The sequence below is a fragment of the Pseudorca crassidens genome, chromosome 20 (assembly GCF_039906515.1).
Source record: "Pseudorca crassidens isolate mPseCra1 chromosome 20, mPseCra1.hap1, whole genome shotgun sequence".
NCBI lineage: Eukaryota > Metazoa > Chordata > Mammalia > Artiodactyla > Delphinidae > Pseudorca > Pseudorca crassidens.
This window is the reverse complement of record NC_090315.1, coordinates 9,465,126-9,482,496: the sequence shown is the minus strand read 5'-3', so window position 1 is coordinate 9,482,496 and position 17,371 is coordinate 9,465,126. Positions and strand designations below refer to the sequence as shown.

At 47.8% G+C, this 17,371-nt stretch overlaps 1 protein-coding gene across 5 annotated transcripts in view; it reads right to left on the bottom strand.

Moving 5' to 3' along the window:
• The window catches only part of LIG1 (DNA ligase 1), a 41,883-nt gene that overhangs the window by 23,382 nt on the left and 1,130 nt on the right, over positions 1–17,371 (bottom strand). For 3 of the 5 annotated variants that reach the window (XM_067719563.1, XM_067719565.1, XM_067719566.1), the window contains exons 2-6: positions 8,761–8,831; positions 6,165–6,254; positions 3,584–3,722; positions 2,316–2,442; positions 435–545 (exon numbers count right to left, since the gene is read on the bottom strand). In XM_067719563.1, coding sequence (XP_067575664.1) covers positions 435–545; positions 2,316–2,442; positions 3,584–3,722; positions 6,165–6,254; positions 8,761–8,777 — 484 coding nt within the window. In that variant the 5' untranslated portion in view covers positions 8,778–8,831. Of the gene's footprint in view, positions 1–434; positions 546–2,315; positions 2,443–3,583; positions 3,723–6,164; positions 6,255–8,760; positions 8,832–8,938; positions 8,961–17,273; positions 17,339–17,371 lie in introns of those variants that run through there. The other 2 variants (XM_067719567.1, XM_067719568.1) reach the window with 2 other exon arrangements.

Genomic DNA, 17,371 nt, shown 5'->3' with positions numbered 1-17,371 from the left:
TCGTACTGAATTAAGATGGCCAAACGAATGCATTCCAGAATGTTTTCATGACAAAATTCCCCAGGTGGGGCTGTGGGATTCTGACGGACTCGTGTGGATTCTTGGACAGAGGTGTCAAATCAGTGGGGTCCTCACAGCCTGCCCTCTCAGACAGGCCCCCGCCCCTCCAGATCACACTTGCGCACACACGCGCACACACACACACACACACACACGCAGTCAGTCCCACAGGCCCCTGCCCCTCCAGATCACACTTTCTCTCTCTCTCTCTCTCTCACACACACACACACACACACACACACACACACACGCAGTCAGTCCCACAGGCCCCTGCCCCTCCAGATCACACTTTCTCTCTCTCTCTCTCTCTCACACACACACACACACACACACAGACACGCACACAGAGTCAGTCCCCAACCCCAGGGCCTTACCTTCTTCCTCCTCCTCCTCCTTCTTCCTCTTCTTCTTGGTTCCTCCGTCCTCGTCCTTGCCCTGCTCTTGCAGGACATCCTGAAATGTCCGTTTGGAAAGCTGCTTCCGGGCTGGGAAGGCAAAGGGCTCAGTGTGGCCTCCTTGCCGGCCCGCCTGCCCCACCCCGGTGAGCTCAGACCCCGCGATGATGGGGCCCTGAGAAGGCTCTGGGCCCCTGCCCTCCTCCGCCTGCCCACAGCCACGGCTGCCGTGCAGGCCGCTCCTGCTTCCTGGCTGTGTGACCCCGAGCAGGTTCCTTCATCTTAGGAGCCAACAGCCACCCTCCTCTCTGTCTCACCTCTCACCACACACTATCCTCAAACCCTTCCTGCTCCCCAAATTACACCTTATTGCCCAGAGACGCCGAGATGGATGGGATTCCCCCGTGTGCCGTGCTGTTCCCACCTGGAGGCCTTTGCACGGGCTGTCCTGGCTGCAACCCTTCCCAACCGCCCATTCTCAGCACAGCCAACCCTAACCCATCTTCCAAGACTCAGGCCAGATGGTGCCTCCTCGGGCCCTCAATCCAGAGCTCCCCTAGCATCCGGCGTTACCACTATTCTTCCTTATACCAGCACCACCAGTGGAAATATGCAGTGAGCCACGTACATCATCTTTAACTTTCTAGTGGCTACACTGAGAAAAGGAAAAAGAACCAGGAGAATTGTTTGAACAATATCGTTTACTTAACCCAATAAATCCAAAATATGATGATTCCAACATGTTTTGAATATTAAAAGAAATGAGTAACATTCCTTTTTCTATGCTAAGTCTTCAAAATCCGATGCACTTAAAAGCACATCTCAATTGGGCACTAAATTTTCATCAGAAATACTCGATGTGTTTAGATTTCATGGAATTTACCGTTGAGAAAGTGGCGTCACATATCCGAGTTGATCGAATTATTGCAAGGCTTCAATAATTGAAACTAGAGTCAGCTTTCCAATTTAAATTGAATTAAAGTAGCATTAAAAATTCAGTTCCTCTACTGTACAGCACAGGGAACTCTACTCAATACTCTGTAATGACCTACACAGGAAAAGAGTCTAAAAATGGGTGAATATACGTATATGTATAACTGATTCACTTTGCTGTACAGCAAAAACTAACAATACTGTAAATCAATTATACTCCAATAAAAATTTTAAAAAAATTTTAGTTCCTCAATCACCACGGTTCAGGATCTCAGCAGGCCGTATCACCCTGCGTCATGTGGGGGGTCTCTCCCCTGTCCCTCCCCTGTGTAAAAATCTTCCCAACCCCCCTGGCGACAGAGGCGCCGCTCCTCAGACGGGCTTTCCATGGACCTTCTCTAGTCTCATTGCTCGTTGTCCCCAACCCCACGCTCTGAGCACCAACACACCTACCATCAGTGCCCCCAAGGCCTTTTCCCCTCCTCAGTCCCTGCTCACTCCTCTTCTGTCCCTCAGGGCTCAGCTTGGTTAAGCTCTCTCCTAGAAGTCTCCCTTGAGTCAGGGGCCCTCCCCTGGGCTCCCACAGTGAGCTGTGTGGCCTCCAGCACTGCACACATCACAGTGACAATAACCTGCATTTACTGAGCGCTTACTGTAGGCTGGGCCCAGTTCCAGGCCCTTACACGTATTCACTTTTAATCCTCCCAACATCTCTGGGTGGGAGGTACTGTAATTATCAGTCGTTTTAGGGATAAAGCCCAGAGAAGGGAAGTCATTTGCCCAAGGTCACACAGCCAGTGGATGGTGGAGCCGTGCTCTTAACCACAACGCTAAAATCGGGGCTGTCACGAGGATGGCTGAATGATGCAGAAATCCAAGTGTGGACAAAGACAGGCAACTGAAAGGGCGAGGCCAGGGGGTCCTTACCCGTGCGACGCTTCGGGATCCCTGACGGGGAGACGACCGTGGGAGAGGTGCTAGAGTGGGAAGGGCTGCTCTCAGGCGGTGTGCCAGGACTGGGAGGGGAGACTTGTGGGGAATCTGGAGCACGCTTCTGGAAGGGGAGAGAAAGAGCAATTCCTGAGTGAGAGGAGGAAGGAGGGAGCACCCAGCTACGTCATTTTCCAAGCACTTGAGAGTACAGAGGGACTCAGCCCCACTTAGGCCTCATCCCCTCTTACCTGGGCCATCCCTCCACCATCCTGCGTAGTTTCATGGTCCCAGACTGTCCCTATTATGGACCCCAATAACAATTCTTTTTTTTCTGAAGTAACAGAATCTTTGATTTTTAGCTAGGCATAATACAGCCCAACTAAAAACTATACTTCCCAGGATCCCTTGCAGCTAGGTGTGCTCAGGAGCCCGAGGACTACACTTCCCAGCCTCCCTTACATCTAGGTGTGGTCAGAAGCCCCAGGTCTACACAATGCAATGTAAGGATATACAGGTCCACTGGTTCAAATAACATTCACCTAAAGGCAAGTGGAGTGCCCTGCTCTTCCCACTGGCTGAATGTGGGCATTCACTTGGACAAGGGCATCTAGGGATGGCAAGCAACAGTATAGAAGCACCCTGGGGCAGAGTTAGCTGAGGAAAAGACGAAGATGACAAGGAAGAAGCAGCTTCTGAGGGGCCTTGGAGGCTCTGTAAGAACCAGCTTTGGCCTGAGCTGGCAACGCCAGGGGGTTTGAGCAGGGGGGAGACAGGAGCTCACTTCACCATCGACAGACTGAGAAGTGCTGCACTTCAGACGTTATCCTCAGAGCAGCCAACAGGCATGAAATGACTTAAATGAGAGGAGCAAGTGAGCCGATGCACTTGAAGATAGAAAGCCCTCCCACAACAGGAGAGACTGGACGGATTTCCGAGCCCTTCCTCTGTAGCAGGCGTTCTTCTCTGATCCGTATGTGAATCGACTCACTGCACCTTCACAGCCACCCTACGAGGCGAGGGCTATCTATCGGGAGCTGCTCGTGCCAGCTGAGGCTGCCCAGGCACCCCAGGCCAGGGAGCCGAGCCCAGCCGCCCGGCAGAGGCGGGGTTAGGAGCACAGAGACCAGGCAGGACCACTCCACTCCTCCCCCGCTGGGGCATCATCTCCAGAATTCTCCTGAGCAGCCACTGCACTCAGCTCCAAAGGCCACTGGGAATGATGGTTTCTTCTGGTAAATGTGGGCAGGCTGCTGGGGCCCTACCTGGATTTTGGGGGGCTTGGGGGCTTCCTCCTCCTCGTCCTCCCCTTCGCTGCCCAGGACCCGGGCCATCTTCCTCCCTGGCCTCTTCACTGGAGAGTCGCCCTCAGGTACCACTCTATTCCGCTCCTTCAGCGCCACCCTGGAGGATGAGAAAATGGAGGTTTTATTCCAGCAGATAGAGTGGGGACGCTACTCCCAAATTCTCCAGCCCCTTCATTATGTTTCATTCCCCTCCTTGCCTTTCAAGCATTCAATGAACATTTTCTAGGGGCCTCCTCAGCATATACTCTTAGTCACGCATCCACCCATCCCGCTCTCTGGAGGCCTCCTGTGTGCCCACCCTGTGATGGGTGGTGCTGAGGAGCACGTGAAGTCCCTACTGAGGGCGGAGACTGGCCTCCAACATCCCTTTGGAGACGCTCTTTCAGTCATGCAAGCCCGAGTCCCCTAGGTAGGGACTACATTTCCCAGCCTCCCCTGCAGCCAGGTATGGCCATGTGATGAGTTCTGACCAACAGGATGTTGACGCCTGCAACCTGCTCCTGACTGCTTGTCCTCACTGCTCTCTTATCCCTAGAACTTCGACTTGCTGACCCCCTTTGACAATGCAGGTGAAGGCAGGACACAGCAGAGAGAGAGGGAGAGAAAGAACCTGGGTCCCAGTACCACCAAGTGGTACAGAGTCACCTAGCTGCTCCAAACTGCTTAAACAGCTCAGAATCTTTCAAGTGAGAAAGAGGCAATTTTAACTTTAACCAAGTCACCATGACTTTGGTTACTGGTAAAGCAGCCCAACGACTCCCCTAACACCAGCTCTGAGGCACTCCCAGTCTGGTGAGGAACACAGACACGGCCGTCAAAATACAACCAATATGCCTGCTGATGGAAGTCACTTAAGGGGCTGAGAACACAGCTGATTCCTACCGGTTTCTGTACTCATAAAGCTCACGGTCTGGACAAAGACCAAGATGTACACAAACACCTCCCTACTTAGGTCAATGATGGCACGCTCTTGTCATGGAACATTAAAGAGAATAAAGTGAGATCAGATGAAGTGGATGGCTCTAAGACTTTTTTTTGTGGGGAGAGAAAGCAGACTGTCAAATCTGTGAGAGGAGTTGCTGTTGATTTTATTCACTGCTAAACCCACAGAGTCTAGGTGCCCGGCACATAGTAGATTCTCAGTAGATATTTGTTGACTAAATGAATCTATACAGTATGATTCCATGAATGTAAAAGATACATGTTTGCCCATATGTACCTGCAACTTGCATACAGAATAATCCTGCTTTTCCTATTTAAAAATAAATTAAAAATGTGTATTATTATCTGTTGTATGTCAGGCATGTGCCAGCTACTTGAGATATAACAGTGACCAAAATGAGAGTCCCTGCCATCCAACATATAAGTGTGAGAAACACTTATTCATTCAGCAGTTCCCTATTGAGCACCTACTATGTGTCGTAACTAACTGTATTAGGCGCACGTATGTTTTTACGCATAGAAAAAAGGTATGGAAGGATATACCTCAGATTGGTGATAGTAGTTTCTCTGGAGAGTAAAACTGGAAGCACTTCAAATTTTTATTTACCTACTTCTGAGCTGATGTATTAATAATTACCATGTGTAATTCCACATGTGGGTATCTATGCTAGAAAAAAAAATCTGCACGTGTGCCCAAGAAGTCACACATACAGACTAAACTGCAGCATGGATTGTTTCAGCCAAAAAGTGGAAACAACCTAAATACCCATCGGTAGGGGGACGTTACATAATTTCTACAGCACATCCATAAAATGGAACACAGAGCAGAAGGTAAAAGGGATCCGAGGGTCCTTTGTGTTCAGGAGTGGAAAAAATCTCTAAGTCATACTGTCACTGAAGAAAGCAAGTTCAGGAACCACATACGCAGTATCATCTCTATTTTTCAAGACATGAAAACATGTCACAGAAAATAAAACCACACACAATAAGTGTGCATATATAGCAGTGCAAACACAAAAGGGGCAGATCTAAAAGTCGAGAGCGTTGCTAAATCATGACCTCATTCTTACCACTGACTGAGCGTCTTTTATGAACCAGGCACTGTTCTGTAAGTCGTTAGTGTGTTAATGCATCAAACCCACACAGAAAGCCTGATACAGATCATGATACCCTGCTACCCGTGAGGAAACTGGGGTACAGGAAGTGAAGTTACTTGCCCAGGCTCCCAAACTGGGGATGTGAGCTAAATCTACCCTGAGTGCATGCTTTGGAAAGCTGACCGGTCCAGGGGCAGGGTCTTCCCGAGAATCTGTGACAAGGATGCTGGAGGAAAGAACATTGTTCTCTTCTATTTAGATGCGGCCAGTGGCAGGGTCTCTGCCTCATGCAGTCTGCTCCAGAATGAAGTCAAGACACTGGGACGGAGCCCTGAAGACAACTCTGAGGCCCTGGATCCAGCTGTGCCTGAAGATGACCCTACCTTTGGCTTGTCCAGTTACCAGAGTCAAAAATTTCCCTGTGGGGCCCTGAGATATTCTGAGCCAGGTCCTGACTGATAAAAGGAACAGATTCACCACATCCCAGCCCCAGAACGTACTTTGGAGGGGACTCTGTTTCTCTGGTGCTGTTGGATATCTCCTTCTCTGGCTTCTTCACTTTGCCCTCTTTCTTGGGCTGGAAAAATGACCTGGAGGAGCAGAGGGTGGGGTGCGGAAAAGTGAATGATAACAGAACCAATAACCCCTCTAACACACACCACATTCCACAGCTTCCGATGCCCGTCCCCGTCCCAGGATGCAACAGAAGGCTTCAAACAACCCCCTTAGACCAATAAGGAAAACTGAGGCTTATCAGATGGAGGAGGCAACGCTCTGCTTATTTTTCTGCCCCAACTTGCCACTCACCTGAGACAGGACACACCCCAATTTCCGTTCCACAGGGATTAACTATGCACTTACTATGTGCCAAGGCCTGTCCTTGGAAGCTAGGGGCAGGGCAATGACCCAGACACATATGCCCCTGCCCTGGAGGGGCTGACACTCTAGTGGGGTAGGCAGACATTAGCAAATAGGTAAATATAAAATGTCCAAAGGAGTTACGTGCTCTGAAAAAGATAAAGGTGCCCTCCCCTCTACCTGAGCCTGATGAGGCTGAGTGGCTTGCCCCAGAGAGCAGAGTACTGAGAGGGGAAAAACAGGGGCTTGACGGCACAGGGACCTGGCCAAGAGAGGAAGGTTAACATTGCCTACGATGTCTTGGGGACGTCGTGCACCCCCAATATGAGGCAATGAGAGGGCACCTCACCTCAGTGCCCAAAACCCCAGGCTATGAGAATATCGGACAAACCAAACCGGGGGTAAGGCTACAGGTGTCATGACAAAGAAAGCCTGAGAAACTGTCACCCAGACGAGGCATGACAGCTAAATGCAACATGGCTCCAAATCAGATCCTGGAACAGAAAAGGACATTAACAGATAAACTGGTGAAATGCAAATGAAGTCTGGAGCTTAGTTAAAAGGAATGTATCCCTGTTGGTTCCTTATTGTGACCAGTGGACCACAGTGATGTAAAGTGTCAACAACGGAAACTGGGTGAAGGGTGTACAGGGACTCTCTGTACAACTTTACAACTTCCTGGTACGTCTAAAATAATTCCAAAATTAAAAGTTTACTTAATCTTTAAAAAATAAAATAGGGACTTCCTTGATGGTCCAGTGGTTAACATTCTGCGCTCCCAATGCTGGGGGCATGGGTTTGATCCCTGGTCAGGGAACTAAGATCCCACATGCCACACGGCACGGCCAAAAAAGGAAAAAATTTAAAAATAAAATAAAATAAAGCAAGGTGACAGAAAGCAATCAAAAGTGCTATCATCCCAGGAGAGACTGTCCCCAGATTTCTCATCACCTGAGAAAAATGCAGTGTAGGATCTGTGTAAGCCACCAACTCCCAGGTCTCTGTGGGTGACATCCAGGTCTGGATCTGTCTAGAATCCATCCCCTCCTTCTGGGAATAGCCCTCCACGTTTTTCTTGTGATGCCCGTTCCCCCACATTCTCTCAGTCCCTATGGTTCGCGTGGGTCTGCCCTTTCACCCACAACCAGGGCACAGGCCCTGGGCCTGGCCACTCAAGGCCCTGCATCCCTGGGGCTACGACAGTGGCTGGCTCAGGGACCGGCATGCGGCCCAAGGTGGGCCAATGAAACTTAACTCTAGATATTGTTGTGACAGCTGGGAGAGAGACCACCTCTTTCCACCAGGATTGCTGGCTCTAGGGTACTAAAAGCCTAAGGAAGACTGCCTGCCAGAGTGATACAACATCCAAGAAAGCAGAGCTGAACGATGGAGACAGAGTCCCAGTGAGAAAGTCTGGACAACTGGATCTGACTATTAAAGCCAAGTTTCGGGCTTCCCTGCTGGCACAGTGGTTGAGAATCTGCCTGCCAATGCAGGGGACACGGGTTTAAGCACTGGTCCCGGAGGATCCCACATGCTGCGGAGCAACTAGGCCCGTGAGCCACAACTCCTGAGCCTGCGCGTCTGGAGCCTGTGCTCCGCAACAAGAGAGGCAGTGACAGTGAGAGGCCTACGCACTGCGATGAGGAGTGGTCCCCGCTCGCCGCAACTGGAGAAAGCCCTCACACAGAAACGAAGACCCAACACAGCCAACAATTAATTAATTAATTAATTAATTTTTTAAAAAGCCAAGTTTCCACTACACAAGCCAAAGAATCCTTTTCTGTTTTTCCTGAAGCCAGCCTGACTGAGTACCGGGTTCCTCAAGCCGGGCACTACCGGCATTTCCGGTCACTCTTCGTTGTGGAGGGCTACCCGGGGCATCGTAGGATGTTTAGCAGCCTGCCTGGCCTTTATCCACTAGATGCTAGTGGGAAACTCCCTCTCCCCCCAGGTGGTGACAACCAAAAATGTCTGTTGTTCCCTGGGGGACAAAACTGCCCCCGATTGAGAACCAGGGGTCAGGGTCTCTGAACCTTGCAACTAAAAATTCTGGTTACTACACTACCTATTTTTCTGATCCCCTTTCCCACTTTCCGTACTGCTCAACGCCTGGAAATCCCTACGTGAAGACTAACCCGAGTTCTTCTAAGATAAGGCGCAGAGTCAGAGAGGGGAGCAGAGAACTTGGAGTATGTAAGCCGGTGGCAGGGGCAGGGGTGTGGGGAGGGTACTTACATAATACTTCGCTGCATGATGGCGTCAGAATCCTCCCCTCCCCTGTCCTCCTCTTCTCCAGTGGGCAGTTCCTGAAGTAGACATCCAAATACTTGGTGAGGATACTGATTGTGCAGGGATCAAAACAGAAACTTCCACACACTGAGGTTTGGGGAAATCACCCTGAAATCTACATCACCTGGCTTGAACTTGACACTCACTGAACAGCCCATCATATGGCCTGTCAAACGTACAACGTGCAGCTGCTTTAACCAACTAAAGAAGAGAATGCATTTACCAGAAATAAAGAACGTCCACTCTGAAGATAGGGATAAATGTCTCCCTTCCTATGACAGCCGGGCTAGTAGCCCTTCAAAGACAAGGTTCCCTTCCCAGGTGCCACGGCCATACTGACTCACTGTGTCTGCATGCTAATCTTTTTTTTCCCTCTTTTTGAAACCTTGAAGGAATCTACTCCCGGTCGTGTTTGATGTACGTTCTTTGTTCTAACAAGATATAAAACTGTGCTGAAAACCATGCTTCTCTGGAGCAGTTCCTCAGAACTGAGAGGCTGTCTCCTGAACTACAGTCCTCCGTTTGGCTCGAATAAAACTCTTTTTTTTCTATTCCCATTATAGATCGTTTCTGAATTATTTACATTGACACTTCTTTTCAGAAAGAAAAAAACCCCACAAAATCAGAAACATGAGTTTCCCCATCAAGAAGAAACTCCAGTTTTTACAGACCAAAATGATTTGCTGGTGAGATTTATTAGTGAAGAAAAGGGGTCTGAGTCAGAGAACAGGCGCTTCCTTTACCGTATGGAGCCTGCTTTTTGTCTAATACAATGACATACTGAAGACCAAAAGGTTTTGTTCAGTTGGGTTTTTTTTTTTAGCTAAATTTTCAGGTTAGTGAAAAAAATTTTTGCATTGATTATATAATATGCTACAATGGCTGTGAGACATGGCAGTTCATCAAATCATACCCACAGGGCTAAATAAATCAGCTGTTGAGCTGTTTCCAAGGTATACTGTTAAGACCCTCGTGGGGGGCACACCAATCTCAAAAGGGTGTGGACTGGATGATTCCATTTACATGACATTCTCCAAAGGACAAAACTCACATGGAGATGAGCAATTGCCAGGGGGCGGGGGCTGTGAAGGGGTAGGTAGCATAGGGAGTTCCTCTGGGGAGACGGCACTGTTCTGTATCTCAATTGTGGTGGTGCGTCCACAGATCTCTGCATGGGATCAAACTGCATAGACAGACAGTCACACACACACAGGAGCGCATGTAAAAACTGAACACGGGCTAGAATCCAGCTAACAGTACTGTCCAAGGCTAATTTCCTGGTTTTAATACTGGATTACACTAATATAAGATGTCACGGGCTTCCCTGGTGGTGCAGTGGTTAAGAATCCGCCTGCCAATGCAGGGGACACGGGTTTGAGCCCTGGTCCCGGAAGATCCCACATGCCACGGAGCAACTAAGTCCGTGCATCACAAAAACTACTGAGCCCGCAAGCCACAACTACTGAAGCCCGTGCGTCTAGAGCCTGTGCTCTACAACAAGAGAAGCCACTGCAATGAGAAGCCCGCGCACTGCAACAAAGAGTAGCCCCCGCTCGCCACAACTAGAGAAAGCCCGCAGCAATGAAGACCCAATGCAGCCAAAAATAAAATTAAAAATAAATTAAAAAAAAAATGATGTCACCTCTGGGGGAAGATGGGTGTACTATTTTTACAACTTCCTGTGAGTCTCTAATTATTTCAAAATAAAAAGTAAAAAACAAAACAGAATGAAGGCACTATTACTGCTATAGAAAGAAGGCCTAGATCTAGTAACATTTTAACTAATAATAAATAATAAAGGAGGCAGAACAGTGGATATAATATGCTATTGATTTTGCAAGACAAGGGAAAATAAGAATATACATATTCGTTAGTACTGCTTATTTCAGCCAATCAGAAACTCTGGAAAGATAACCAAGAAAGCAACAGAAGTGGCTGGGGCCGACAAGGTGACGGGCTGTGAGCCGAACTGGTCACTGTGTACCTCTGTCCTGATTTTATTTTGAACCATACATATTTATTACCTGTTTGACTTTTTTTTAAAATAGTAAATCTAAGCCCCAGATAACTTTTCTAATTCTCTTTCTCAGCCCCCCACTGGCTCTTCCCTCTGGTGAGGCCCTGCCCACCCTCCCACCCAGGGCCAGTCCCCTTTGGCCCAGCTCCGAGCTGATAGGCTGCCAGGAAGCCTCCCGGGGGCACCTGCTGGAAGAGCAGCTCACTTTCCTGGCCTCTCACGGTGGTTAATTAGTACTTCTCTCATCACACTTATTGCATCCACCCCGTGGTCCCCAGATTACGTTCAGTTTAACTTTCCAAACAGATGTGGGGCTCCGGAGCCATGGGGCTGTGCCTGGTTCACTCCCATCTCCTCCAAAAATTATTTCCCAACCTTCAGACATTCTTCATACCACCTTGGCAATTTCCACCATATCTAGGAAAACCCTGGATTTTTTTTCACTGAATTATTTTTTCTGTCAAAGAATCAACTTCTTATGAACTGGGGTGCTTAGTGGGCGGTAGGCACTCTTCCAAAACTTTATATGAATTAATTCATGCAAAAGCTATTACAATTCATCATTGTCCTGATTTTACAAATGAGGTGACAGAAGCACAGAGAGGTCGAGTAACCTGCTCAAGGCCACACAGCCTAATGAGTCGCAGAGCCAGGATCCAAAGCCAGTCGTCTGGCTCCAGAGTCCATGTCCTTAACCCCTAACATTCTGAGGGTGAGGAAGGAAGGGGTCCCTCCATATTGGGATCGAGGGAGATGGAGGTGGCCCTAGATCTGGGGGCTGTTGAGATAACAACTGTACCAACGATAATGTGACCCCATACTACCCAACCACCCACTCAAGCATTTCCAACTGTTATCCCCATGTCACCGATGAGAAAAGTGAGGCACAGAAAGGTTAAATCACTTGTCCTGAATCACAGAGCTCGTGAGCAGCAAACGGGGGATCCAAATTCAGACACCCTGGCTCCAGATCCTAGGCACCCTGCACTCCCATTTCTGTCACTCCCACAGGCAGAACAGCAACGCCTGCCACAAATAGGAGACAGCCGCAAAAATAAAAAGAACAAAACCAGATGATTAGGTTGTAGTTCAAAGCACTGGCTGCTGGAGGCTCTGAGCCCAGACCTGCTGCTTTCTCTTTGTTCAAAGCGCTAACTAGCCAAGTGCTGGAGGGGGCTGTGAAAGGCACCCTGCACCAAACGGAGCCTTTCTAAGACAAACTGAAAGAGAATATAAAGGGATTAACTTTCTCCTTATGAGCGTTAGTGTTATTTAATGTCATACCCACACACCACTTCCAGTTTCCTTAAGTACTTCTGTTAATTTTTTAATGTGTGAAACTCAAATCAGAAAAAGCCTTTATTGCTTAAAGAAGCATGCTGAAATAAACAGGGACAAAATGTCATGATGTCTGTAAACTAGTTCAAATATTTCAGCAAATGCCTGAAGTTTGCTTTAAAATAATTCAGGGTTTTTGGGGGGAATTAAGGAGCATATAGACGAAATAAGAATGAACTATTCTGATAATTCCTGGGGCTGGGTAATGGGTACACAGGGATTCATGACACTACTCTCTACTTTTGTGTATGTTTGAAACTTCTACAATAAACGTTAAATTTTTTTATTCAGAAAATCAGACGGTGCAAACAGCAAAATGTTAACAGCTGTAAAATCGAGGTGGTGGCGTATTATTCTAGTTGCTCTACTTTTCTGTCTGAAAGTTTTTATGAGTCAAAGGCGAAAAAGTAACCTAAAATTGGGAATAAAAATATAATTTGTGTATACAGCCCAAAGCTCAGAATTCATGAAAATCAATAAGGTAGTGAATAACCCAGCCCCTTTCCCCCTCAAAAAACACTAGTATTGGTACGAGTCCCTCACTTGAGAAAGTTCTAATCTATCCTGGACATGAATTATCTGTCAAAGTCAAGATCTTTTCTTCCCAACCAGCCAGGGAGCCCCTAAATTCACTTCCACACAAGGAAGAACAGAGCCTCACACAGAAGTCACTGCAGGGCTCCCAAGACTTTCAGTCTCCGGGACAATACAGGAAAGGAAACCCAGTCCCTGCTCTTGAAAAACCTCACAGGCCCCACTGTCAAAGATATGCAAAGTACGGGACGTCCCTGGTGGTCCAGTGGTTAATGCTCCGCGCTAACAATGCAGGGAGCAAGGGGTTCGATCCCTGCTGAGGGAACTAAGATCCCCACACGCCGGCGCGGCCAAAAAAAAAAATGTTCAAAGTAAATAAGGATGAAATAGGACTCAGCACTCCAACAAGGAGACTGGAAAAAATGAAGGAAGGAACGAACAAACAAACGAATTAACGAACTCGACTAAAACCCAATTTCTTGATTCGAAGCTCAGGGCTCAGGGCCCTGGCGTTACATACCATTTATATGCTGATTTATATCTCAAACAGCCTATTTATTCTCCAACCACCACCCCTAAATTGCCAGCCAACTTCCTTTAGGAACCCAACTCCATAAGTTTCCCAGTCCTTCCCTAAGTCTACAAACCAGTCAATCCTCCTCTTCACTTTCCTTCCGCATCACGTCCCCCCTTCCTGCCTTGACTCGGGTGGATTCCGGTGCACCATTACCGTCTTTCGTCGCTCTCCTGCTCTTAACTCCCGCCCTCCGTCTCACCGTGCAAAACCCCAAAGCTGCTGATTCCAGCCAACTTTCCACCTACCCTGTGCCTGCGCCCGCAGAACGGACCTGGACTGGTCCCCAGGGGTCCTTCGGACTGCGGTCCAATTTTCTCCATTCCCCCAGACCCTTCAACCCTCCTGCTTTCCCAGACCGTACTTCACACTAGCTTCTCCAGCCGCCAGCACCGCCTCCACTCTCCTCCTCGTCGGAGGAAATGGCAGCAATCGGGAGAAAGACAAGTTCCCACCACCTTATCTGCCTCCGCAACTGCGCCTGCGCGCAGGCGCCCCGACTCCCAGCTGTCGGTACTGACACCACCCAGCTGTGCCCTCACTGAAGGCCAGACCCTCGACCTGCGCACCAGATCTTATGCCCTCTCACCTCCTCAAACCCCATGCTCCAGCACGCCTCTCCGTTCTCTCCTGCATCATCGACTTTTCTCTACTAGACCATCCCTATCGGTTTACAATTCTGCTGTGACTCCTCCTACCTAAACAAACAAAAATCCCTCTCTTGACCCCACGTGCTCCTAGCAGCTATCGCCCCATTTCTCTGCTCCCCTTTTCAGAGAAGTCATAGAAAGAACTGTCCCAAGGCACCACCTCCAGTGTCTCTCCTCCCATCCCCGCTTGAACCTTTAAGTTTTCCCACATCACTCAGCTGGACCTTGCTCATCAAGGGGACCGAGGACCTCTGGGCTGCTAAATCCGAAAGTCATTTCTTGTTCCTCATCTTGGCCCATAAGCAGCATTAGAAACATCTGACTCCTTGCTCCACTGAAATTCTTCCTTCAAACCACACCCTCACCTCAGTGTCTACTATTTCCTGGATTCCTGTGAGGGGTCTTCCTTAGCCACTGCGGGGAGAAGAGTAAGTGCCCCCAAAGATGTCCCCGCGCTAATCCTGGACCTGTGGATATGTTACCTTACGTGGCAAGAGACTGCAGATGTGATTAAGCGTTCTGAGGTGGGGAGAGTACTGTGGATTATACAGGTGGGCCCAGTGTTATCACTTACAAATGGGGCTTCCCTGGTGGCGCAGTGGTTGAGGGTCCGCCTGCCAATGCAGGGGACACGGGTTCGTGCCCCGGTCCGGGAAGATCCCACATGCCGCGGAGTGGCTGGGCCCGTGAGCCATGGCCACTGAGCCTGCGCGCCTGGAGCCTGTGCTCCGCAACGGGAGAGGCCGCAGCAGTGAGACGGCCGCGTACCGCAAAAAAAAAAAAAAAAAAGATGACAAGTGATCCTTGTAAGTGGAAGGAGGGGCTTAGAGTCAGAGATTGGAGATGCTACCTTGCTGGCTTTGAAGATGGAGGAAGGGGCCACGAGTCAAGGAATGCAGGTGGCCTCTAAAAGCTGGAAAAAGCAAGGAAATGATTTTCCCTAAAGCCCCCAGAAGGTATGTAGCCCTGCCAACACCTCGATTTTAGGGAAAACAATTTTAGACTTCTGGCCTCGGAAACTGTAGGAGAATTAAAATGTGTGCTGTTTTAAGCCACTCAGTTCCTGGTAATATGTTACAGCAGCAACAGAAAATGTAGCAACTCACTTTCTAACGGTTGCAGTGCCCAAGGCCCAATTCCTCCTCTCTGTCCTATTTACACCCACTCCGTTGGAGACCTTAACCAGTTTGATGGCTTAAACATACTCTGGGATGATGACGACCCCAAAATGTCTACCTCTAGCTGTGACTTCCCCTCTAAACTCAAGGACTCATATTTCTAGTTTTCTGTGCTGCTATCTCCATCTGGATTTCTAACCAAAATCTCAGACTCAATGGGACCAAATCCAAACTCTTAGAAAAGACACACACACACGCATACACACACTTTTATCCCTCCTCCAACCAATGTTCTCCGTCTCAGCACTGGTAGCTTTTTTCACCCAGCTGCACAGGTCAAAAACCTTGGTGTCCACTACATACCTATTATTTAATTATCAAACAAGTGACAATACCAAGGGCTGGGGAAGATGCGGAGCAACTGGAACTCTCATATATTTCTGGTGGGAAGGCAAAACGGTCCAGTCACTTTTGGAAAAGTTTGGCAGTTTCTCAAACCGTTAAGCATACATTTACCATATTGACCCGGCAATCCCACTTCTGGGTATCTACCCAGTGAAATCCTACGTTCACACAAAAACCTGTAACCTAATGTTTACAGTAACAGTCTGTTTATAATCGCCAAAAACTAAAAAAAACCCAAATGTCCTTCAGTGGGTGAATGGATGAACAAATTGTGGTACATCATACAATGCGTTTAATTGCTGGCTAGTGTTCCATTGTAGAATATTCTAAACTTTGTTTATGCTTACTCGGCAATAAAAAGGAGTGATCTACTGATACACTACAGGAATGGAGAGGAATCAGTGGTTGCCAGACGGAGGGCTTAAAGGGAGCCCCAGAATCATTTTTAGGGGTGATGGAACGGTTCTGTACCTTGATTGTGGTGGTGGTGACATAACTCTAAATGTTTCAAAATTAACAGAACTATACACCGAAAAGAGTAAATTTTACTATATGTAATTTTTTTTATTATTATAAAAAAAATCAGTGGAGTTACCAATGATTCAGGTCCGGCTACCGCCACCCCTGGCCTGTTGTACTGTCCCCTCCCTCTTTTTCTTCACAGCACATAGCACAACCTGACCTTATAAATTAGAATTTGTTTCACCCTCTAGAGCAGTGCTTCAAACAGGACTTTCTGCCTGACAGAAATTGTTCTCTATCCGCATTGTCCAAAAAGGGAGCTCTAGCCATATGTGGCTTCGGAGCATTTGAAAGGCAGCTAGTGCGACTGAGGCACTGAGTTTTTCATTTGTTTCTAATTAACTTGAATTTCAATAGCTACTGCTATGTATAAAATAGATAATCAACAAGGACCTACTGTATAGCACAGGGAACTCTACTCACTATTCTGTAATAATCTATATGGGAAAAGACTCTGAAAAAGAATGGATATATGTATAACTGAATCACTTTGCTGTACACCTGCAACAAACACAATATTATAAATCAGCTATACCCCAGTATAAAATAAAAATTAAATTAAAAAATAATAAAAGTAATACCTACTCATAAAAAAAATTCAATAGCTACACGTGGCTAATGGCTACTGTTTTAAGCAGTGCAGGGCTCAAATGTAAGTTCCATAAAGATAGGGATTTTGTCTATTTGTTCAACGATATGGCCACGGGACCTAAAACAGTGCTGGCACTGAATGCACTGGCCCACACACACTCCTTTGATTACTAAAAACTGGGATAACAAAAACATTACTGAAGAATTTACAGTTTATAAGCAAGATCTTTCAAACCTGGAGATCATGGTAACAAGGGGGATGTAAAAGGGTGTTTAGGGGTGAACAGTCTGAGGATGACAGGCCTCAAGGCTCAAGTCTTCATTTCTTCTATTTAGTAAAAGCTCACATTTCCTGACCTGTCCCCTATCCTCACCCGACCCCTGTGAAATATTTTCCACCTTTCCCGTAAATATGCTACTCTCCCTCCTGCTCTGAGGTTTAAAACAGCTCAGCATTCCCCCAAAAGACAACTCAGGAAGCTGAGACAGGAGAGGGAAACTGCCTTGTCCAGGGCCACACAGCTGGTCAATGACGGATACTATAAACGAGGGGTGCCAGTTCTGAGAACCCCCAGGGATTCACGTTTAAAATATACCCACCGCACTCCCAGACCTACTGAATCAGAATCCTGGGAATGGAGGGGGAAAATCTGCAGGCCTACCGAGCTCCCAAAGAATCCTAAGATAAGATGAAATTAAGGAGGTCTTACTTAACACGTCCTTCTTGCCTTTTCCTCGTGCCTTCTTCTCAGGCTGCCTAATAAGTCAGAGATTCAAACGGGCTGAAAAGGGGATGGTGGCCAAGGAG